The sequence below is a fragment of the Petaurus breviceps genome, unplaced genomic scaffold (genome assembly GCF_028583685.1).
Source record: "Petaurus breviceps papuanus isolate PSGF00001 unplaced genomic scaffold, PetGlider_PUasm1.0 38, whole genome shotgun sequence".
NCBI lineage: Eukaryota > Metazoa > Chordata > Mammalia > Diprotodontia > Petauridae > Petaurus > Petaurus breviceps.
Genome location: NW_027186304.1, coordinates 34,705,997 through 34,729,451, shown reverse-complemented (window position 1 = coordinate 34,729,451; position 23,455 = coordinate 34,705,997). Strand labels below are relative to the sequence as shown.

At 37.5% G+C, this 23,455-nt stretch overlaps 1 protein-coding gene across 4 annotated transcripts in view; it reads right to left on the bottom strand.

Moving 5' to 3' along the window:
• Window positions 1-1,425: 1,425 nt before the first annotated feature.
• THOC1 (THO complex subunit 1) overlaps window positions 1,426-23,455 on the bottom strand; it is a 70,593-nt gene continuing 48,563 nt past the window's right edge. For 2 of the 4 annotated variants that reach the window (XM_069099740.1, XM_069099742.1), the window contains 9 exons: window positions 22,093-22,159; window positions 21,843-21,893; window positions 21,677-21,747; window positions 17,629-17,745; window positions 16,873-16,938; window positions 15,859-15,942; window positions 4,504-4,651; window positions 2,462-2,540; window positions 1,426-1,835 (listed from right to left, as the gene is read on the bottom strand). In XM_069099740.1, the coding sequence (XP_068955841.1) occupies window positions 1,540-1,835; window positions 2,462-2,540; window positions 4,504-4,651; window positions 15,859-15,942; window positions 16,873-16,938; window positions 17,629-17,745; window positions 21,677-21,747; window positions 21,843-21,893; window positions 22,093-22,159 (979 nt within the window). In that variant the 3' untranslated portion in view covers window positions 1,426-1,539. The remainder of the gene's footprint in view (window positions 1,836-2,461; window positions 2,541-4,503; window positions 4,652-15,858; window positions 15,943-16,872; window positions 16,939-17,628; window positions 17,746-21,676; window positions 21,748-21,842; window positions 21,894-22,092; window positions 22,160-23,455) is intronic. The other 2 variants (XM_069099741.1, XM_069099743.1) reach the window with 2 other exon arrangements.

Genomic DNA, 23,455 nt, shown 5'->3' with positions numbered 1-23,455 from the left:
GGAACACTTTGTAGTTGGAATCAGCAGAGGAGAAAGGAGAGGGTGAGGATTCCAGCATCCTTTATTCCTCAGTTATAATAAGGATGAGAATAAAATCTCCCTGTGAAACTCATCTACCTCCATAATCCACACGAGAATGTTTTCTCCATTTCATGTAGTTCGTGTTACCCAAATATGAAAGGTCAGAAAAGGCTAGAGCAATATTAAGTGTTTGTTTTAGAGTGAGAGGAAGTGAAATTTACTTGTAATGATGCCTTACATTCATAGTGTCTGACTTTCCAGATTTGTAGTCTTAGTGATGGATGAAGTTCATAAAAGGCAGATATTTTTCCTATTTGACAAACAGAAAGGATTCATATGACAACAGAATGCATATTAAAAGTAGAACAGGGCTTAGGAAATTTGTTAATTTCAGCCATTAACATTTCCTACAGGAAAGTAGGTAAAGGCTTTTATTTCATTCAATATAAAATGTTTATATTTGTTCAAGAGGTCAGTGCAGTCCAGCAGCGTAAATAAATATAAGTAAGTTAGCCAAGTTTTTAAATAAATAGCTCTGCTCTTTTACTCTGCATTAAAAGTTTAAGCTACTATGTGGAGACACAGGAGGATTAAAAAAATCAGCTTACCTCAAGACATACTAGGTATAACTAAATCATAATTCCGTCGGAGTGATTAAAATGCAAGAAAAGATCTTGTCTAAGGCCCTTGTTTTGTAGTAAGGTCAAGAGAACTTAAGAGATGTGGCTAAGGTCACAGTAGCAGAGCAGAGATTGGAAGCACTGGAACAGTTAGGGTCATCTGGAAGATTTCCAGATTACTATCAGTGCCTTTATACTACCATGAAGCCCAGAAGCATTCAGATGTCACTTACTTCCTTCCTACTTGCCTTCAACATGAAGTATCGTTTAGGGAACTGTGTTGAAAGGGCTGGTTAATTTAAGAGAAACCAAATTGATGTGTTTACACAATAACCCAAGTAGCACTTTGCAGTGAAGAAACCAGTTTAACCTGTACAGCTAAAGAGCCCAGATTCTGTGGTGTAAATGTTAAGTGGTATTTATTATGGGCGCCCTAAAGTGGTATATACATAACAAGAATTACCTTTTACGTAGGACACATTGCTGGGCAGTTCTAGGTTTTGTATTTTACCACTGAGAATGTGGTCTTAGTGTTTTGTTTATTGTCCATTTAACCCAGGAAAAAAACGACATTCATCTGTGACAATGCTACTCTGCCAAATCGGTTCTTTTCTTCATTCTTCACCCTGCACTATTGGATACCCGAGGACACAACTTCTTTATAAATAGGCCCTTGCACGTATGTTTTGTAGTTATGATTATCTAATTAACAGATAATTATAGCCTCCCCTATTAAGATAGACAATGGACATAGTTTTGCTGTCATTAAAACACTCTACACAAATGTTATAAAAAATGTTTATTGTTTACCAAAACAAGTGGATTTCTTATCAAATGCTGCTTGGTAACAAAAAAATCTTATCACAGTTTTAATTAAAAAAATATAATAAGGAATAAGTTAACTACTCGTTTCAGTGTCATTAGTTAGACTTTCTGCAAGGTCGCTTAATCCAGATTTGTTTAATGCATTAATGAGATTCTCAGGTGTTGCATGTAGCCCCTCTTGATCCTGCCATGCAACTAGCAGCTGCTTGGCTCTCGTCTTCCCATCCTCACTCTCAGACTCAATCTGCCTTATATCAGTGTCTTTCATTTCTAAGTTTGGAGCCAGTATTTTCCACTGTTCTCCCAGCTTGTTAGCAAACAGCTCTATTTGGTCCCCGGTTACAGGTTTGTCAAGCTGAACATCAGGACCTAGGAAAAAAAAAGAGAAATCACGATATTCTCTTATCCTCTTTCTCTGTATTCAAAATAATGGTGATGCCATATGCTCTACATACAAGGATTTACACTTTACAGCAGAAGGTAGGAAGAAAGGACTGATAACGTGTTTAGCTAATCTTCAGGCATACAAACCGAACTCTGTCAGAAGTTTTCAGAAATCATAGTAATCAGATATTATATTCTCTGAAAGTTAAAGCTATTAATCCAAATTGGACTGACTCTTCTTGTGAAGGTTAAATCATTAAAATCAGTAAGCTTCTTTCCTTATCTTAATCCTGAGTATAAAATAGTTTCATTGCCTTAGAAAGAAATCTCTATTTTTTGTGTAAATTTTTTTAACCATTACTTTTTACAAACATAAAACCTCTAAAAAAATTAATTTATTGTACCAAATGTACTTCAGTTTTGGCTTTTTATTTCAAGTTTTTCTATGAATAAAACAAGTCCATTTAGAGGGTTTTTGTTTATAATTAATTTCCTTACTAAAAGAAATGAACGTGTATGTGTATATATATATGTATATACATACATACTTGAGATAAAACAGATTAATCAAAAACAAGTTCACTGATAGGATTTTTAATAGAAACACTTACTCTCATTATTTTCCTTCAGTAAAGCATCATTATCTTCCTCATCTTCATCTTCACCTGTTTTTATTTCTTCAGAAGGAGGCTAAAATTAAAGTAATCCTTTTAAAGTTTCTTTTAAACAATGTACAGAAATTTGGAAGCAGTGAATAAATATGTAGTCAGAAGATTAGAATGCAGGAGCTTTAACTCCCACGTCAGTGTACTATTTAATACTGTGTACCTCAGTAAAGTAAAAAAGATGTTTGGGGGCAATAGGAATTACACTTGAGTTTTTCCTTCTTCCAAGAAGAATGACTTTTGAACTGGGAAAGACTGAACAATTAGTATTCTAAGTGGATTTTTTTTTTTTTTTGCTTTTTGGAGGGGCAATTGGGGTTATTCACATGGCTAGTAAGTGTTAAGTGTCTGAGGTGGGATTTGAACTCAGGTCCTCCTGACTCCAGGGCCAGTGTTCTATTCACTGCGCCACCTAGCCACCCTGACTAAGTGAATTTTAAGGGAGTACACCAAGCTACTCGCAATCAGTTCAAGTTATTAAGTCTGGATGAAGTCTATCTTAAAAGTACTCAAAGAGGGGCGGCTAGGTGGCACAATGAGTAGAGCGCCGGCCCTGGAGTCAGGAGGACCTGAGTTCGGATCTGGCCTCAGACACTTAACATACACACACAAAAAGTAGCTGTGTGACCTTGGGAAAGTTACTTAACCTCAACTGCCCTCCAAAAAGCAAAAAAAAAAGTAAAGTACTCAAAGAATAGCAAATGTGATCTAGCTACCCACCCCTAAAAGATGATCATGTGAAAGAGGTGAAAATCCCACCGACTTGTATTCTGCCTTGGTCAGACCATATCTGGAACACTGTTTAGTCCAGAATGCCACATGCTGAGGGCAGTGGAAAGCAGGAGAAATGACAGAGTGGCTAGAATGGTGAAGTGGCTTTAGGGAACAACTGAAAGATATGTGAATGTTTGTCTTGGAAAAGACTTAATGTGGGGGGAAGAAGGGATTCAACAAATACTTAATGAACTACTATGTTGGAGATAAACTGAAAGAAAATCATCAAATGTATCTACTGTTGAGGACATGAAAACTGTTCTTAAGTATCTGAAGGGCAGTTGTGGAAGAGAGGTATTGTACTCTGCTCAACAGGACAGAACTTCCAACCAGAGGATGGAAAATGCAGACGGAGAGAGAAATTTTTCTTGAGCAATTAGAGCAAAATAGACTGGACCATTGTGGAAAGTTCTTATTTATTGGGTAACTTCAAGAAAAGGCTGAATGACTGACTATCTGATCATGTTTAGCTATGGGTTAGATTAAATGGCCTCTGAGAGTCCCTTCCAGTTTTATATTCCACAAACTTGCTACTATGTGTGGGAGGGGATTAGGTTATTTTGTAATTGTCTCTAAGAGATAGGCAAATGAAATTATGGCGCTACAAGGATAAACAGGTTCATGGTGTGTCTAGAATTGACTGGGAACAAGATTGCTGAGGACTGTATGTTTTTGCTATTGCACAAATGTCTGGCACATAGTAAGTAAACATTTCTTGAATGAATGGAAAGCATGAGGCGAATGAAATATACAGATGTCTCAGTCATCTGAATCTATGCTAGAGGCACAATTAAGAGGTTATATAATTTCTACCTGAATTTAAGGAAACAAAAATAAAGTTATTTGTGAAAAGTTTGCAACAACGGGACCATAATAATCCTAAATGATTTTTACTAGATTTTAAGCTCATGGTATAACAGATTTTCAATAGACATATAAATAGTATACAGCCAGTCACATAGCGATCATCTTAAAAGCAGTTTCTGAGGACTTTGCAAATCACTATTCCAAGTACTTATGCGAGTTATCACTGTTTTTATGCACACGAATAAAAGTTGGCCATTAGGTAATGCAACTCAATACACAGGGAGATGATCTTAGGCGAAGAGGGGTTGCAGTCTGTACCGCTGGAGATCCTTCAAACATGAAGTAAAGAGTACTAGACACTGCAAATTTAACATCTGAAGGAAAATGAGAAAGACAAAAGTACTTACTGGCAATTCCTTGGCTAGTTTTATAACCATATTTTCTAGATATTCTGGTAAACTTTTAAACTGTTGGTTGGTTGGTTGGAAGAAGTGGGGACTGCGACGTGCTAACAGCCTCAGGGCTCTCCACCCATAATTAGAGTTGTTCACAGCCCTATAAAAACAACATGGATGATATTTTCATCATTTATGGTAAAAATACTAAAGTACGTCAAACACTCCTGTCTTCATTAATGTCAGAGCTGAAGCACTGCTCTATCATAGTCTTGTTTAACCCAGAAACACAAATCTACAGTTTGTTATCTGTTCATACTAATATCCAGAGACAACAGAAATCAAAGACTTTAGAACCTACAGTCTTACAGATGCACTACGTTTTTTCAAGAACACATTCAACTAGATTATTTTAATTCGATTTAATCATAGTTTTAATTGAATACCTAGGTGCTTCTGCAACCAGGTCAGTTCCTAGCTCCTAGTTTCTCTATAGCCTCAGGGCAGGATTCACCAAAGCCCTCCTCTTTCAACTGTATTTCAGACAAACAGAACTGGCAGACATCTTAAATTCAGCATCTCTTCCGAAAATGCACACCTGCCCTCCCCCATTCCTATCTTCCCTATTGCTGTAGAAGGCAACACTATCCTCCCAGTCTCTCAGGCTCACAACCTAGAAGTCACCTGGACTTCTCACCAGCTCTTGCCCCCCACATCCACTCCATGGCCAAGACCTGCTGATTTCACCTTTTAAACATTTCTCAAATATGACTCCTCCTGTCCTCAAGCACTTCCGCCAGTCTAGTGCAGGCTCTAATCATGCCTTCATCACTGTAACAGCCTGCTGGTGGGTCTACCTGCCTCAGATCTCTCTACTCCAATCCATCCTCCAGCTGTCAAAGTCAACTTCCCCCTCCCCACTCCATAAACTACAGTGCTCCCTGTCACTTCCAGGATCACACACAAACTGCTGTGTCTGGCCTTCCAAGCCCTTCAAACCTAGATCCCTTCTCCCTTTCCAGTCTTTCTTACGCTTTACTCTTTGATCCAGTGACACTGACATCCTGGCTGTTCCAGAAACAATACATCCCATTTCTTGCCCAGGGCATTCCCTCTGGCTGTCTCCCATATCTAGAAAGCTCTCCCTCCACCACTCTGATCACTGACCTCCCTGGCTCCCTTTAAGTCCCAAACAAATTCCTCTTTTTTACTGGAAGCCTCCCCCAACCTCTCTTAATTCCAGTGCCAGGCTCCCTGTCTTGATTATTTACAATTCGACCTACATATACTTGTTTGTATGTGTCTCTTCCATTAGACTGTAAGCTCCTTGAAGGCAGAAACTACCTCTTTTTCATATCTTCAGTGCCCAGCACATAGCAGATACCTAATAAATGTTTAGTGAGTGACTGATTAACTAAAACCCCCAACTTAACCATACTTAGCTAGATTCCATTCATATTTTTAATGGTATCTGCAGAAATGAACCATGTTAACTTGGAGAAATTCATGATTATCTAAAACTGAATTTTGAAGCTTAGTAATTTAAGCAGTGCCACCTTACAATTATCACAATATAAAGCTTTTTGTTTGTTGCTTTTCCTGACTTCCTTCTCAATATTGCCAACTTCCTTTTTACAGATAAACTAGGGCAAAAACAACTAAGTCACACAGCAATAGAAGAAAGCACAGAATTTTATTCTGATTTAAATCCAAGTCCATTAGGATAGGCTACTCCCTAATGAGCTATATCAGAAACATGAAAAACATGCATTTCACTGTTATACACAACAGTGCTCCTGAAAAACAGTAAGGTATAGCAACAGAGAAAGAAATTATCCAGCACATGAAAAACCAAAAACTAATATTTATGTGACAACTCAAATTTGTTTTGTTTTAAATCACAGGTTCCCAAAGCGGGTGATACTGCTCCCTGGGGGGCACTGGAACCACTGGGTAGGGTGGTGGTAGCCTCAGGTGCAACTGCAGGGGGCACTGAATAAAAATAAGGGGGCAGTGGAAGCATAAGGAAAGAAGATAAGAAAATTCTGAAAAACCATTTGTACATGTTTCATCTACTGTATAATAGAGTTAAAGTTGCAGTGATTACATTATTTTCCAAATAAATACACAAAATTTAAGTTACAAGCAAGTGCTGGTAGGCGATCATGTTGCAGCCTGCACACTGTTGCAAAGTCCCAAATGCACAGGCAGGAAGGATTATGTGCTTGCAATGACTTGCTTACAATATGATACTATATGGTTACATGATGTAATGCTACATTGTCCGAATTTCAATGCAGGAAAAAAAGCCCACAAATTTACAATAAATTATTAAATTTAAAAATATTTTATAGTTTTTAAATGGCACTTTTTTTTGCTTTTTGGCGAGCAATTGGGGTTAAATGACTTGCCCAAGGTCACATGGCTAGTAAGTGTTAAGTGTCTGAGGCCAAAGATTTGAACTCAGATCCTCCTGACTCCAAGGCTGGTGCTCTATTCCCTGCACCACCCAGGCACCCCATGACACTTAGGAAAAAAAAGACATTAAAGAGTTAAAGAAAACAGATTTCCAGGAGGGCACTGAGTAACTTTTTTTTTTTTTGAAAAGGGGGCAATAGGCCAAATAAGTTTGGAAACCTCTGTTCTAAAGGAGCTCTCTAAAATGATATCAGCCAATTTCTATTTACTTAGACTCAGTGAGCATCCTAATGGAAATTAATTGTTTTAATGCTCATCTGATCAATTCTACATTTTTCTTATCAACATGTAGTGCTTGATAATATTAACAAAGATTTAAATCTCTTAACAGATTTAAGTGTCTGCTATTTAAAAAAAGACTTAAGTACCTACAAGGGAGGTGATTTTGGTATTAAACTCTGTCTTAATCAGAAATCATATTGAAGTAAGTATGTTCAGTTCTGCCTGCCACATTTTAGGAAGGACTTTATTGGAGCACATCTATAGAACAATTAGGATGTAGATGGGTCTGAGGGCTGATATTGATACATTTAACTTCCAGTTCAATGAACTGGAGATGCTGAACCTGGAGAAAAACGTGACAGCTTTCTTTGACAGGTTACCATGTGGAAGAAGATGCTGTGCTTACCCCGAGAGGGTAGACTTAAAAGTAGTGGGTAGAAGATGCACAGAGGTAGGTTTCTATTAAATTAAAAACAAAACAATGCCCCCAAGCCTTCTTAACTATTAGAACTGTACAAAGTGGGAATGGACTGCTTGTGACGTAGTGAGTTTCACATCATTAGGGATCTTTAAGTGAAGGCTCAATAATTACTGTCTGAACATGTTATAAAGGGTATTTTTGTTATGTTTAGTCTGGACTACACCGTGGCAGGTCTATGATCCTATTATTTCTGAGATTCACTCCCCTGCTCAAGAAGTTTCCTTGTTGTCAACAGAAGAAAACACATATTTTTCACATTATTCTTACTTATGCATTCTACTTTCTAGCCAAATTGACTGAGCTGTCTATTGCTCTTGCTCTGGACATCATTCGCTATACCTGGAAAGTGCTCTCTTCTCCCTAGCCCCCGTCAAGGTTCAGCTCAAGTGCCATCTCCTCAGAGGCCTTTCCTAACCCTCTCAGTTGTCACTGCGCCAGTCCCACCCCTGATTATTCCGTATTTATTCTGTATTGATTTATTTGTGTACACAAGGTTTCTGTTCTGTAGAATGTACATTCCCTGAGAGTAGACATGGTTTTGCTTCTGTCTTTGTATTCCTAGTGTCTAGCATGGGTGCTTATTACATGGCAGGCATTAGTAAAGCTTGCTGAAGTGAAAGTGAATGGTACTAGCTACCACGTGAAAGAATGCTCCAAATCACGAATACTAAGAGAAATTACAAAACAGAACAACTCTAAGGTTTCATCCCACATCTATCAAAGATGGCAAAGATGATAATGGCTAAGAACAGTGAATATCGAAGGGCTATGGAGAGATAGACAAATCTAGTGACCACGTGAACTGGTCCAAAATTCAAGAAAGCAGTTTGGATTCATGCTAAAAAAGTAATTAAAGTGTATATATATTCTGTGACCCAAAGATCCTGTCACTAGGCATATGACTCCAGGATGTTTTATAACAGCGACCGCAGCCACAACAATAATGATGATGATAACATGAAGGACAGGAATAAAGGCTGCACAGCCATCAAAATGTGTAGAGCAGCACTTTTGTAATAGCAAAGAAGTGAAAACAGAATAGATGTACGTCCATAGGGGAATGACTAAACAAAAATATATGAATATATATGAACTATATATGAATATAACGGAATATTAGCATGTCATAAGAAATAAAGAATAAGAATTTAGAGAACTATGGGAAGGTTTACATGAAGAATATGGAAAGATTTTCTTTCTGAGGTAAAGTAGATGGAACCAGGAAAATAACATATACAATAATAATAATCTAAATGTACAGAATTTTAAAAGGAAAATATCTCTAATTATAATGACTTAGACTGATCCTAGAGAAGAAATGAAAAAATGCACCTGCCCTCCCTTGCTTCTTTGCAGAGGTGGGTGACTCTGAGTGTGGAATATTACCTCAGTCAACATGTTTCTTCCCTACCTCCACACTTTGTTTTATTTGTTATAAGGGATGCACTGTTGGGGAGGGGAGGCAGGGAGGAATACATTTGGAAATGACGTAAAAAGAAATATGCTAATAAAAAATTTTTACAAGAAGAAACTGAATTATACAAGACACTCTAGAGGTAGGCCCTTGTTGTGGAGGGGAGAAGGCAGGGGATACAAAATGTGGATAACACATGGTGCCTGTCAACCTTATGGAGTGTAAGAATTAAGAAGTGGTAGGGTGGCTAGGTGGCACAGTGACTACAGCACCGGCCCTGGAGTCAGGAGGACCTGGGTTCGGATCCAGCCTCAGACACTTAACACAAAAAAATAGCTGTGTGACTTTGGGCAAGTCACTTAACCCCAATTGCCCTCCAAAAAAAAAAGCAAAAAGAATTAAGAAGTGGTATATGACACAAAACAGAAAACTATAATAGAAAATAGGAATTTATTATTTTGCACCTCTTGAACAGACATAGTAGTATATTAAGTTGGAGGGTAGGGGATATAAAAGCCATTACCAAATTCAGTGGACAAGATCAGGGCGGGGTTTATAGAGGAAATGGGGTCTGAGATGGGCTTCATAGGATGGGCAGGAATACAACAGGAGAAGAGGGAGAAGAAGAAAACTCCTGGAGGATGAGAACTAAATAAGTTATTGGATCTAGTGATTAGGTAATATCCCAGAATTAGCAGTTTTAGGCAGAGAGGTGAGGACAAAAGTCAAATTGCAAGGATCTGTCAAAGACAATGTGGATGAAGGCATACATTCAGTAAGCAGAGATAACTTCCTAGAAATTTGGCCACGAAAGGAAGGAAACATATGGGAAGGCAGTAAGAGAGGGTAGAAAGGTCAAGCTTTTTTGGAACTGAGAGCTGACCATATATGAAAAAGATGAAGAAGCCAGTAGAGATGGAAAAATTGAAAAGATGCATTAAAGGAAAGCTGATCATTTGAGTAAGGTCTTAGAGAAGCCTGGAAGATTGAGATACAGTCAGAAGGAATACAGCCTTAATGAGGATGTATGGATAAATAAACATGCTCAGAATTGGAAGGGTTCTCAAAGGCCATCTAATCTGTATGTGAATAAGAATCCCTTTTCCAAGTCATGTTACAAGTGGTCATCCAGCCTCTCCTTGGAAACACAATGAGGAAGAAACCCCACTACCTCCTGAGGAGGCCTAAACAACTTTTGAATAGCTCTAGTTGGGAGGAGACAAGGCAATCAATTAATCAAGAGCATTTATTAAATTTAATATGTGCAACCAGTATATAAATACAATGAACGAAATAATGCCAACTTGAAAGGAATGCCTAACTTCGCCATTCTAATGGGGAAGATAAGCGTTACATATTTAAATATACAAGAATAACATAAAGAAAATTAAGTACAAAATACTTAAATAATTAATGAAAAGAAATGCTAGGGAAGGTAGACTAGCTATACCAGATTTCAATCTGTATTATAAAGCAGCAGTCATCAAAACTACTTGGTACTGACTGAGGAATAGAGGAGTGGATCAGTGGATTAGATTAGGTACACGAGACACAGCAGTCAATGACTAGTCATCTACTGTTTGATAACCCAAAGACCCCCGTTTTTGGGATAAGAACTCACAATTTGACAAAAACTGCTGGGAAAACTAGAATATTAGTATGGCAGAAACTGGGCATAGACCAATATCTTACACTGTATACCAAAATCAAGTCTAAATGGGTGCACGATCTAGGTATAAAGGTAGTTTGAATTGGAGGGACTAGCAGCTGGGGGAAGTCCAGAAAGGCCTCATGAAAAAGATGATATCTGATGAGTAAGGATGCCCATTAAGTATAAGTACTCAGAAATGGGAACTAATACCATTTTAGAAAGTTCATTTAGAACAAAATAAATTGAGTAGCCATATATAAATGTTAGTTTTTTTTTTTTAATGTGCTCTTTCTCTGCTGCTACCTTTTCTGCTTGGAAGGGAGGGTGGATCTGTAGAGCTCAGAGCTGTGGGTAAAAGTTACAGAGATCCTTCTGTGTATCTTGTCATGTTTCAAAGGCAATATGGTATAGAATGTGCTGAATTGCACATTTCTCTTATCTCTGAGTGTTACCTTCACACTGATGGGTCCTCCATGACTAACTTCCTCTCAGTCATTGGGAATGGTCAGTGCACAGGCTCAGAGATAGGAGACAGAGTGACATAGAGGAGGAAGAGAGAAGACCAGTTTGGTTATATGCAAAGTACAGGAAAGGGAGTAATATTCATCAAGGCTGGAAAGATAAACTGGGGCCAGGAAGCATGGTATGAGGACAGGCAGCCTCCTAGAAGATCTGGGTTCAGGTGCTGCTTTTGTCACATGACTGCTATGATCCTAATTAACTCATTGAACCTCACATTGTCCCAAGGCTACTCTCTCTCAATTAACCAACCAACATTTATTAAATGCGTGATATCTGCCAGGCACACTGCTAAGCTCTAGAGATACAAGGATGAAAATGAAGCAAGCCTTGTTCTAGATAAATTTACATTCTATTCTGTCAGGGGTCACAAAATGCAATCAAGTATATTCAAAATATATGTAAAAGTTAAAATTTTTGAGGAGGGAAGGCATAAGAAGCGAAGTAGATGAGGAAGACCTGATCAGAAAAGATGGCAAGTGTTATGAAGTTATGAAGAAAACAAGAAGTCCAAAAAGCAGAGGAGAGGTACGAGAGTGCTCCAGGAATAGGGGGACAGTCAATGAGTGCAAAGGTCTCAAGATAGGTAGCACAGTGGAGAGAGTGCTGGGCCTGCAGTCGGAAGACCTGAGTTTAAATGTGACACTAGCTTTATGATCCTGGGCAAGTCACTTAACCTCCCTTTGTCTCAGTTTCCTCAGCTGTAAAATGGAGATGATAACATCTATTCACAAGGTTGTTGTGAGGAATAAATGAAATATTTGTAAAGATTATTATTAATAATACAACAAGAACGATAGTTTGGCAGAATTATGGAGTGAGGGAGAGGGGAGTAATGTATAATAGGACTGGAAAGGTGGGTTGAGTTAGGTTGTGTAGGGCTTTCAAAGCTAAACAGAGAGAACTTATATTTGAGGTTAGATGCAACTGAGATCCTTTGGAGTTTACTGTGTAGAAAAGTGACATGGCCACCAGCTGCTGAGCCTGCCTGAGCTGTAGCCCAGGGCCACAGCACCAGAAACCTGAAGTGGCCAGACCACTCCTTCCCCACACCAAGCTTGCTCTGTGAGCCTCAGGGTAACCCAGGGGAAAAACTGAGAGTCCTGGCCTTGGCCTCAGTCTAGACATCCAGAAGCTACAGCACACAAAGTCAACAAGCAGGCCCCTAGCTCCCAGCATGAGAAGCATGGGGCTCTGTACCCCAGAAGCAGAAATCCACTTTGAAAGCTAGGAAATAGGCAATCACAATGGGCCGGAAGCAACTTGGAAAGGAAAAACCAAAGACTAAGTTATCATTCTTTGCAGATGATATGATGATATACTTAGAGAATCAAGTAAAAAACTACTTGAGACAATAAATAAATTTGGCCAACTTGCAGAATATAAAATAAACCCACATAAATTCTCGGCATTCCTCTATATTTCTAACAAAACCCAACAGCAAGAGATAGAAAGAGAAATTCCGTTACTGTAGAGGGGCGGCCAGGTGGCACAGTGAGTAAGAGTGCTGGCCCCTGAGTCGGGAGACCTGGGATCGGTTCTGGGCTCAGATACTTGGCACCCACACAAAAATAACTGGCCATGTAACCTCGAGCAAGTTACTTAACCCCAATTGCTTTTAAAAAAATAAAGTTACTGCAGACACTATAAAATATTTGGGAATCTACCTGCCAGAACAAACCCAGGACCTATATGAACACAATTACAAAACACTTTTCACATAAATACAGTGAGATCTTACTAAGTGGAAAAGCATCAGTTGCTCATGGCTAGGTCAAGCTAATATAATAAAAATGACAATTTTACCTAAAGTAAATCACATATTTAGTGCCATACCAATCAATCTACCAAAAAAAAATTTTTTTACAGAGCTAAAAAAAAAAAATAGTAACAAAATTCATTTGGAAGAACAAAAGGTTCAGAATATCAAGGGAATTAATGAAAAAACAATGCTAGGGAAGGTGGCCTAGCCATACCAGAGTTTAGTCTGTATTATAAAGCAGCAGTCATCAAAATTACTTGGTAATGGCTGAGAAAAGAGTAGTGGGTCAGTGGAATAGATTAGGTACACGAGACACAGCAGTCAATGACTAGTCATCTACTGTTTGATAAACCCAAAGACCCCAGTTTTTGGGATAAGAACTCATAATTTGACAAAAACGGCTGGGAAAACTGGAATATAGTATGGTAGAAACTGGGCATAGACCAATATCTTACACTGTATACCAAAATCAAGTCTAAATGGCTGCATCATCTAGGTATAAAGGCTGATACTGTAAGCAATTTAAGAGCAAGGAATAGTTTACCTGTCAGATTTATGGAGAAGGGAAGATTTAATGACCAAACAAGAGTTAGAAAGCATTAATGAAATGCAAAAGGGATAATTCTGATTACATTAAATTGAAAAGTTTCTGTACAAAGTCAATGTAACCAACATTAAGAGGGAAGCAGAAAATTGGGAAAGAATTTTTATAACTAGTGTCTCTGATAAAGGCCTCATTTCTAAAATATACAGAGAATTGAGTCAAATATATAAGAATACAAGTCATTTCCCAATTGATAAATGGTTGAAGGATATGAACAGGCAGTTTTCAGAGGAAGAAATTAAAGATATCTATAAGTATATGAAAAAATGCTCTAAATCACTACTGATTAGAGAAATGCAAATCAAAACAATTCTGAGGTACCACATCTCCCTGGCCAGATTGGCTAAGATGAAAAAACAGGAAAATGATAAATGCTGGAGAGGATGTGGAAAATTGGAACACTACACACTAAAAATGTGGAAAAATGGAACACTAAAAACACTAATGCATTGTTGGTGGAGTTGTGAACTGATTCAACCATTCTGGAGAGCAATTTGTAACTATGCCCAAAGGCTATAAAAATGTGCATACCCTTTGACCCAGCAATACCACTTCTAGGGCTGTATCCCAAAGAGATCCCAGAAGTGGGAGAAAGATCCTTATGTACAGGGGCAGCTAGGTGGTGCAGTAAATAGAGCACTGGCCCTGGAATTAGGAAGACCTGAGTTCAAATTTGGCCTCAAACACCTAGCACGTACTAGCCGTGTGACCTTGGGCAAGTCACTTAACCCCAAATGCCCTCCAAAAAACAAAAACAAAAAAAAAAGACCCATAGTACAAAAATATTTATAGCAGCTCTTTTTGTGGTGACAAAGAATTGGAAATCAAAGGGATGCATATCAATTGGGGAATGGCTAAACAAGTTGTGGCATATGAATGTAATGGAATACTATTGTGCTATAAGAAATGAGAAGCAAACCAGATGGATTTCATAATAACCTGGAGAGACTTATATAAGATGATGCTGAGTGAGAAGAGCAGAACCAGGAGAAATTTTACAATTACAGACACAATGTATGGGTGATGACTAACTTTGACAGACTGGGCTCCTCTCAGCAATGAAAGGTTATAAGACAACTCCAAAGGCCTCATGATGGAAAGAGATATCCACATCCAGAAAAAGAACCACAGAGATTGAAGCAAACTACTGGCTCTCTCTCTTTTTCTTGTTTTGTTTCCTCTTTCTCATTGTTCACCCCATTGGCTATAACCCTTCTTTACAACCTGACTAATGTTTAATGTGAAGGTATTTGGAGATCCTGTATCTGATTGCATGCTGCCATGGGGGGGGGGGGTAGGAGAGGAAGGGTGAGAAAGTTTGAAACTCAAGGGATTGTAGAACTGAATGTTGTAAACTAAAAGTAAATAAATACATTTAAAAAGAAAAGAGAAGAAAAGATCAGGAGAAGATGGAAGAATATGCTGACTTGGGTGGTCACGTGGAATGGGGATTAGGTTTGTTATACTGGACCGCACAGAGCAGAACTAAAAGCAACAGACTGAAATAAAGCTGATTTAGACCTAACTTTAGGAAAAACATATCAATCGATACAGCAATCCCCAAACCAAAAGTAGATTTGCCAGTGAGTGATGGGTTCCCCTCACTTGAGGGTCTTTAAGTAAAGGTTGGGTATTTGTTGGGGATACATGGTTTGGGTTGGGGCTGTATGCCTTCCAATTCTGGGACTGGGTGATGAGAGAGTGAATGATATTGCTGCTGGGAAATTTTAAGAAGTGGGATGGGAATTGTAGGTACTGGTCTTAGTGAATTAGGAAATTAAGGCAGCTGCTATCAATATGGAACTGTTGGATACAGCTGGCAGCTTGAGGACGTGCAGTCTGTGTGCAAAATGAGAAGGGTGATCTAAGACAGGAGAGTGACTACTAACTCGCAATGATGGTGCAGTGCTCCACTCACCAGAGTGTACTCCTCTCAAACTTACACCACTTACGCATTTTCAAAATTTCCGACTGTACCAAAAAGAAAGATGTCTTATTCTACATGAAGGACACCAGCTGTACTCTCAGTCTATTTTGTAACATTTTCTTGTCAGGACAGTTCCACCCCTGCCTGTTTAACACTGATTGTAAAGGAGTCATCTCAATGAGAACATGAAACAACACTGACATCCAAGATATCATTACTTGAATGATTTACAGGATGGAAAGCTTTGTCTGGAGACATAACCCTTCTAAAGATGGAAGGAAATTTAAAATCATGAGAAACATTACTTACTTATATTCATTTTCAACCATATTTTCTGGGTCTGCCTGCTCAATGGCTTCTTCAAAAAATTCTTCTAAAGTTGGCATGTATTCCCTGTTCATTGGAAAAAAAATCTCATGATTTCATATTTTTAATATTGTCTCCTTCATATATATGCCTTATTCTTTCTGAAAGGGCATCTTATCTTACTGAGAAACTAGAGAAACTGAAGATTTTGATTTTATCTACAGTTGTAAAGGCTTTTTTCTCTTAGGTACAGGGTTCATAACCAGTGGTCTGTGAAATTGGAAAAAAAAAGATTTTGATAATTACACTTCAATATAATTGGTTTTCTTTTTAATCATATATATCTTATTTTGTGCCTTTAAAAACATTATTTTTGAGTAGAGGCTTCAGCAGACTACCAAATGCATCTGTGGCACAAAAAAATGTGAAGAATCTCTGCTTTAGTAAATGTCCCCAAGAAAGTGGCTAAGGAGGGAGATAAGGAAAGAAGAATTTAATAATCTTTTTTCCTAAGTCCAGAGTTTAAAAGGTACACTGAATAATTCAACTCTTATATAACCTAAGAGTTGTAAAGTTTCTCAATATCCTGCCATTCACAAAAACAGTCTTTCAGATTTGGGGGTAAGGTATCAAAATATTTTCCAACCTGCAATTTTTTTAATCATCAGATTTAATATTAACCATACTAATGTCAAGGGTTTAAATTTCATTCTTATTTTTTACCTTTATTATCATGATTAAAGAGGATCATTTCAGCCTTTTTAAAGTAAAATTCAGAAATGCCAAACTGTCAAAGAAAATTCTAATGTATTAGGTAACTAAGTAAATTAGATCTCAGGATCATAAATTATTTTCAGAGACCCAGGTCTTCCTGTTTGTTTTCGTTGTACACAACAATATCTTAAAATTTTGTTCCTGTGTGGTTCAAAGCTTAAAAAAGGACTGATGCTACCCAAGAGAAAAGTCATGACTTTATTCTTGTTAAGGTCACAAAGAAATGGAACAATTTTCACTTGCCTGGTCTCTGATTTACAAGCTTCCATGTTATCAGGACAGTGATTCCAAAGCCTTGTTAGCTCCTCACTGAAAAGCAAAAGAGAAAAATACCCCTATAATTATCCTGGTCAAAAAGCACAATGATGTCAACGAAACATTCACTTCTGTCAGCTTAAGTCATTTTAAGATAAAGACTAATTAAAAAGTAAAGAAAATGTACAGAATGTGATGGTTCATGCTAAAACAATTAAAGTTCACAAAGGGTGAGAACCATGGCTTTTGAATGTCTGCTTTAAGTTCCTTTAAGTTTTCAGTCAATCACAATGTTAAATATTTTTATACTAAGCAGTGAAATAATTTCTCCCTATGCCACTTTTTGGGAGAAACAGAGCAGCAGGGAAGAGTATTTGAATACATTAATTCTTCTCAAATGTATTCATGAGTGTTTACTTGTTGGGAACCATAAGAAGCACAGGGATCATGACAACTTGGCACAATGGAAGTGAGGTGGCTCAATGTGGCCCAAAACTCATCAAGAGATAAAGTGCAGAAAGAATCCACAGGCTTTCCAAGCAACCTCCAAAATAAAGGCTAGACCAGTGGCAGGAATAACACGATAAGGAATGGAGGTTATACTTGGCCACTCTTAAAGAAACAAACAAGTGACATTTGGCAACAACAAACTATAAAAATTCTATAACAATACCTTTAAAAAAACAAACATATCAAATGTAAAGTTACCAATCCTGTCCCAGATATGAAGACAAGCTGACCTACTTTCCCATCAGAATTTTTTTGTTGGGTCCTTTTCCCAGGAAATCCTCTGGTGCTGTTCTCTTTCGTACAACTCTTATAGGCTTGGAGTCTGATGGTCTACGGCAAACAGAATGTACACTATTTTTGGAATTATATGTGGTTAGGAAAAGTGAAGAAATTTTAGACCTGATAAGGAAATACTTTTAGGACACTTTTCTTAAGATGAAAGGCTTTACATCAATGCATTATATTGCTTTAGATGAAAAGCACCACAATTTGCAAGAAATTACATAAAACAATTCAAAAACTAATGGGATAGTTTTGTTCTGGGAATGTCTCAAGTGAGAAGTAACTGATGGGCAAAAAGAAATGAGCTAACACATTAAGGTAACTATAAAAGGATGTCCCCATGCACCATTTTTCCTGTATCCCAGGTTTATAACCTTAGTGTTATCCCTGTCTTCTCCTTCCCCCTCATCCCCCACATTCAATCTGCTACTAAATCGTAACATTTCCACCTCCATGACATCTCTCACCTTTGATCCTTTTTCTTTACTCCCACAGATATCAATCACTACTTTAGTCCAGGCTCTCTCATCATCTCTTGCATATACTACTGTAATGGTCTCCCTGTCTCAAATCTCTTCCTACTTCAGTCTACCCTCCACACAGCTGTCAAAATGATTTCCTTAAATGCAGCTCTGACCACATCATTCTCCTACTCAATAAATTTCAATGCCTCCTTCCTGTCTCTTAAGATCATATATACACTCCTATATGGCTTTTAAAGTCCATCACAACCTGACCTTAATCTAGCCTTCCCTCCTCATTATTGATTACCTCCCTTCTTCTGCTCTAAGGGTTCAGTCAAACTGGGCATCTCCCTATGCACTCTCTCTCCCATCTCTGTGCCTTTGCAGCGCCCATCTCCTATGCCTGTAATACATTCCCTCCTCATCTCTGCCTCACAGGATTCCTCTCTTCAGGATATAGCTCAAGTACCATTTTCTTTCTTTAAAAAAAAAATTTTTTTTTGCAAGCATCACTTTCTAAGTGAAGCCTTTCATGATCTCCCTAACTTCTGGGGCCTTCTTTCCTTAACTACCTTATACTTATTCTGCCCCCATCCTTTCCTCATAGCACTCTGCTCTTGGAACCAGCTTGGGTTCTTAAAGGTGAGCATTTGCCTCATATGGCACAGATCTAGGCCTCTACCTCACCTCCCTGCCCCCAACTCCAAACTACACCATTGCATTAATGGCCTTCCCTCCTTCCAGCCTCCTATCAGAATGATGAATATATAAAGCATGGGAAGATTTGCATGAACTCATGAAAAATGAAATAGAATCAGGAAAACTCTGTGTGTGTGTGTGTGTGTGTGTGTACATGTATGTATAATGAATACATCAAAGTAAATGGGGAAAAAACCCACAAAACGCCTGAAGATGAATGCTGAGAAACTATAAAGAATAATCTTGGCCTCAAATAAATAAGCGGGCTATCTAGGCAATGTAAAAACAAAGGATATTAATAAAAACCTATTAAATTTAAAAGGATGTAAGCTCCCTCAGGGCAGGTACTACCTTGTTTGTTTGTATTTATATCTCTATCTCTTAGCACACAGTAAACACTTAATAAGTGCTTATGTTCTCTCACTTTTTCTCTCTGACCTCACTCACCCCCTCCTCCATTCCCCTACCTTCTCTCCTTGCCATCTCATTTTCCCCAAAAGAATGTAAGCTCCTTGAAAGAGAGGTTTCATTCTTTGTGTTTGTATTTTCTACAACCCAATGATTTACACAGTAAATCCCTGCTGACTGATGGAGAAAATTCTGCCACACACATTAGTTACATATGTCTATAAACATCCTACTCTGATACATTGCTGGGGCAGGCAATTCTGGTTTCTCAAAGGCTATGCCAGTTGAATATAAGTTTTTGGTGTTTTCTACCATGCTTTAAACACTCTGAGTAGATAATCCCAGTAACAGACAACGCCTGTTTTCTGACAATGAACCTAATTAAGTGCAGAGAGATTCACCAGAAGTAAATTTATCACTTGGTGACAAATTCTTTGATCATGGAAACATGAAACAAAGAAAAATGCAACATGGCCCTGAGTTCAGTGCAACCTCTTAGTTTCTGCTGCAATTGTGGCAGGATGGCAGAAAGGGAGAGAGTACTATGTATCATAAACTTTAAACTGTTTATAAATATGACTGTTAACTGCTGGTGTGCTAAATATGAGACCCTTATCTGATCACTTACATGTGGATGTGACTCATATAATTCAAATGTCTTGCTACAATTGATCTTGGAAGACAAAAATGAAAATGCAGCTAAACATAAGAGTGCCTCACATGTTGTTCTCTTTGGTAAGGCAGCTAAGAGTCTGCAGAATAAATTTTGCTATTGTGTCCAAAGCCAACAAGAAACAAAATTTCATGATATATTTCAATATTTGCAAAAAAAGACCAAGCTGTAGATAAATTTAGTTTATGTACCAGGATAAAGTGGAACAGAATTTCTACAAAGAATATGAGAAGACCTTCTCCAAATGCAATCAACCTATGCTTGAATAACATAAATGGTATATGGGAAGATGGTAAAAACATGCTGAAAAATATGGCTCAAGACTGTGAATGTCAAAGAGGATAAAGGTGTGTAAAAAAAAAAAAATCTAACAATTATATAACATACTTCTTCCAGAAGAGAGCTAGAAGGTGCTAAACATGTTATAGAGATGCTCTGCACATTAAGTTATTCAGTTCTTATCAGGAAAAATGAAATTAACTATATTTTATCAGACTGGTTACTAATGTGAGAGTCACATTCTAATTCACAAGATATCTACAGTCAGACTCCCCATTTGTTAAAACAAAGATCAGAATCATAGCCAAATCAGAAGCGAGATTAAAAATGAGAAAATATATCATACAAATAAAAACAGCCAACTGTCTTTAGAATAAAAAGGTTAACATGCTTTAGCTATCTTGGGTGACTAAATATTTTTCTGAATTGTAAGTCATGCATGTCACCCAAGCTGATAATGATCAGGGAGAGAAATCTATTGATTTACTGATGCTAAAAGCAAATAAAAGAACAGACAACACAAACTACTACTATTTCCTATTAAATTTAACTCGTATAAATCAATCACCATAACTGTGGGCAAAAGAGCTTATAAACTGCCTCAGTCACCAACAGTTTGGTATATTTATCAAGTGGCAACACAAATGAAAAGACAATGCAGCTGAGGGTAATGCTACTTTAAAACATAAAATAATTTGTATACTCTTGAAGAGGAAGAAGATGCAAGATTATGAGCATAAAACAGTAAGAAATAGTGGAGAGAAACACAAGATTATAGAAAGTCTGTTAGCAATGAATTAAGGTCAATCATTCTGAGAGTGAGGATGAAACTAAAAGCAGGACAATAAACATGTAAAAATGGAAAAGATCTGTCAAGACCTTTATAATTATCTTTTCCATCTTAGGGCCATCCTATCTGGACTGGACAACTTCTAAATAACAATATTCTTAAGCTGATGCTATATGGATGAGAAACATGGAACAGTAGTGTTCAAAGAATTAGAATTATAGATCACTCTACAATTGAGAAATGTGTCAAATATATATATGGCTGCATTGTACCATCTTAGCAACAAAGAATTATCTATTAAGATGCATAAAAGATCAAGAGATGTATGACTAAGAGGAAGTGGACTAGTCATATAATAAAAATAAGGAATAACAGATGGATACTCCATGTGTTCTACTAGTATCAATATCATGTCAAGACACCTAGAGGAAAGGCCTCTAGTATTTTAGCTGGATCCTCTGAAGAGATCATCGTGAGAGCTAAGTGATGTACAAAAGTTGCACAGATTGAGAAGATATAGAGGGGTTGTAATTTTGTCTTGCTTGTAGGAGTGCTCAAATTTATGAGAACACAGATATATTAAAGTACTTATGTATAGGTATTAAAAAAAATTATACATAACAGAAAAATCATCATCTTAAACAATATCTGAAAAATGCCTTTGATATTTTTTATTGTGGTTTTTACCTTTCTTTCACAAAACTTGGACAGCCTTCATTTTTCCATGAGTTCCAATTTTCTTCAGTGCTTAATATATGCTGGAAAAAATACACAAACATGATTGACATCTAAACAATGGAAATACTTAGAATTCTATATGGTACCAAAAATAACAATAACGTAAGATACATACCTCTACCATTTTTGAAAATCTCTCTCCATCAGGGGGGTTTTCAGACAGTAGCTGTGATCAGAAAGCACACATTAAGCTTTCAACAACTTTCTGCATCAGAGACCCCATAAAAGTGTTTGTGGTTCCCATACCTGAACTAATGTTATCCTTATTTTCCTATATGAGGCTGAAACTGTTAAATCTAGGTCATAAACAGAGAAAACTCCAAATTTCCAAGATTTTGATCACTGATGTCTTGTACTGAACTTACTTGATAGACTGATTTTGTAGTATCTTCAATCCACAGGGATTGTTCATCAGTTAGAACATAGTTTGAACTGGAAAAGACAGCAAATAAGAGGACAATGTGAGACAAAGATGTCAAATTCATGGCCCACAGCACTCCTTAGTGAAGTGTGAATGAGATTAAAATGTAATCGGGAAATATTTAACTACAAGAAATAAAAATACAATAAAACAGATAATATTAATATGTGGTTTTCTAAGTCATTATGCAGTCTGCCGGGATCCTTTATATGCAGTTTAGTGACACCTGTTTCTATCTGAGTTTGATACACTGGCTAAGACAGAGTTTACATATTTGCTTTAATATATACACACACACAAAACATATCACAACAATCTCTAAGTATAAATTATTACTATAGCAAATGTGACAAATGATGCCTGGAAGTTTTCCTAAATTTATTGCATCCTGAGAGTGGCATGGTATATAATGTATAGACAGCCAGCCCTGGAGTCAAGAAGACTAGGCAGGGTTCAAGTATTGCCTCTGTATGTAGTATGTATGTGATGAAGCAAATTGCTGTTGTTCAGTCATTTCAGTTGTGTCTGACTCCTGGTGACCCCATTGGAGTATTCTTGACAAACATATTGGAGGGGTTTGCTATTTCCCTCTCCAGCTCATTTCACAGGTGAGAAAACTGAGGGAGGCAAAGAGGGTTAAGTGACTTGCCCAGGGTCACAATGACTATTTGAACTCAGGTCTCCTGACTCCAGGCCCAGTGTACCACCTAGCTGCCCTGCAAACTGTCTTAGCACCCCTAGGCAAATTTTTAAAATTCTAAGTTATGCATGAGTTACTTCTCTGGTTGTTCTTAGTACTAGAGAAAGGAGTTTCTACCCTGGAACTTCATCACAATAATAAAATCAAAGATCAGTCCACTCCACTGCATTTTTAAAATAAAATATAAAATCTATATAGTTATATTTTCGAATACTCTATTTTGTTGTTTTTTTAATTTTTCTGCATTGAATTCATTGCCATTATTGCTAAAACAGTCAGAGAAGCAACAAGGGCAGAGAGACACAATTCACTTTTGTGACTTTATGTGGTTGGTATTTAGAAGAAATCAGTTTTTCCTCTTTTCTGTAGCCACGAAAAGAAGATATACCAAAAATCTGTCTCTGATAGAAAAAAATTAAGCATTTCAACTGTAACGATTTCAAGTATAATCTTACTATGTCTAAGTGGTTACTAATTCCTATTGACATTCTGACTAGTCAGGGGGGCTGCTCAATTGAAAAAGCAGAAAGCCAGTGAGGACAGTTAGGCTCTTTACCAGTGCTCACAGTTATATTACACAGGCTCTTGCCTGTAGTACAAGTAGCTG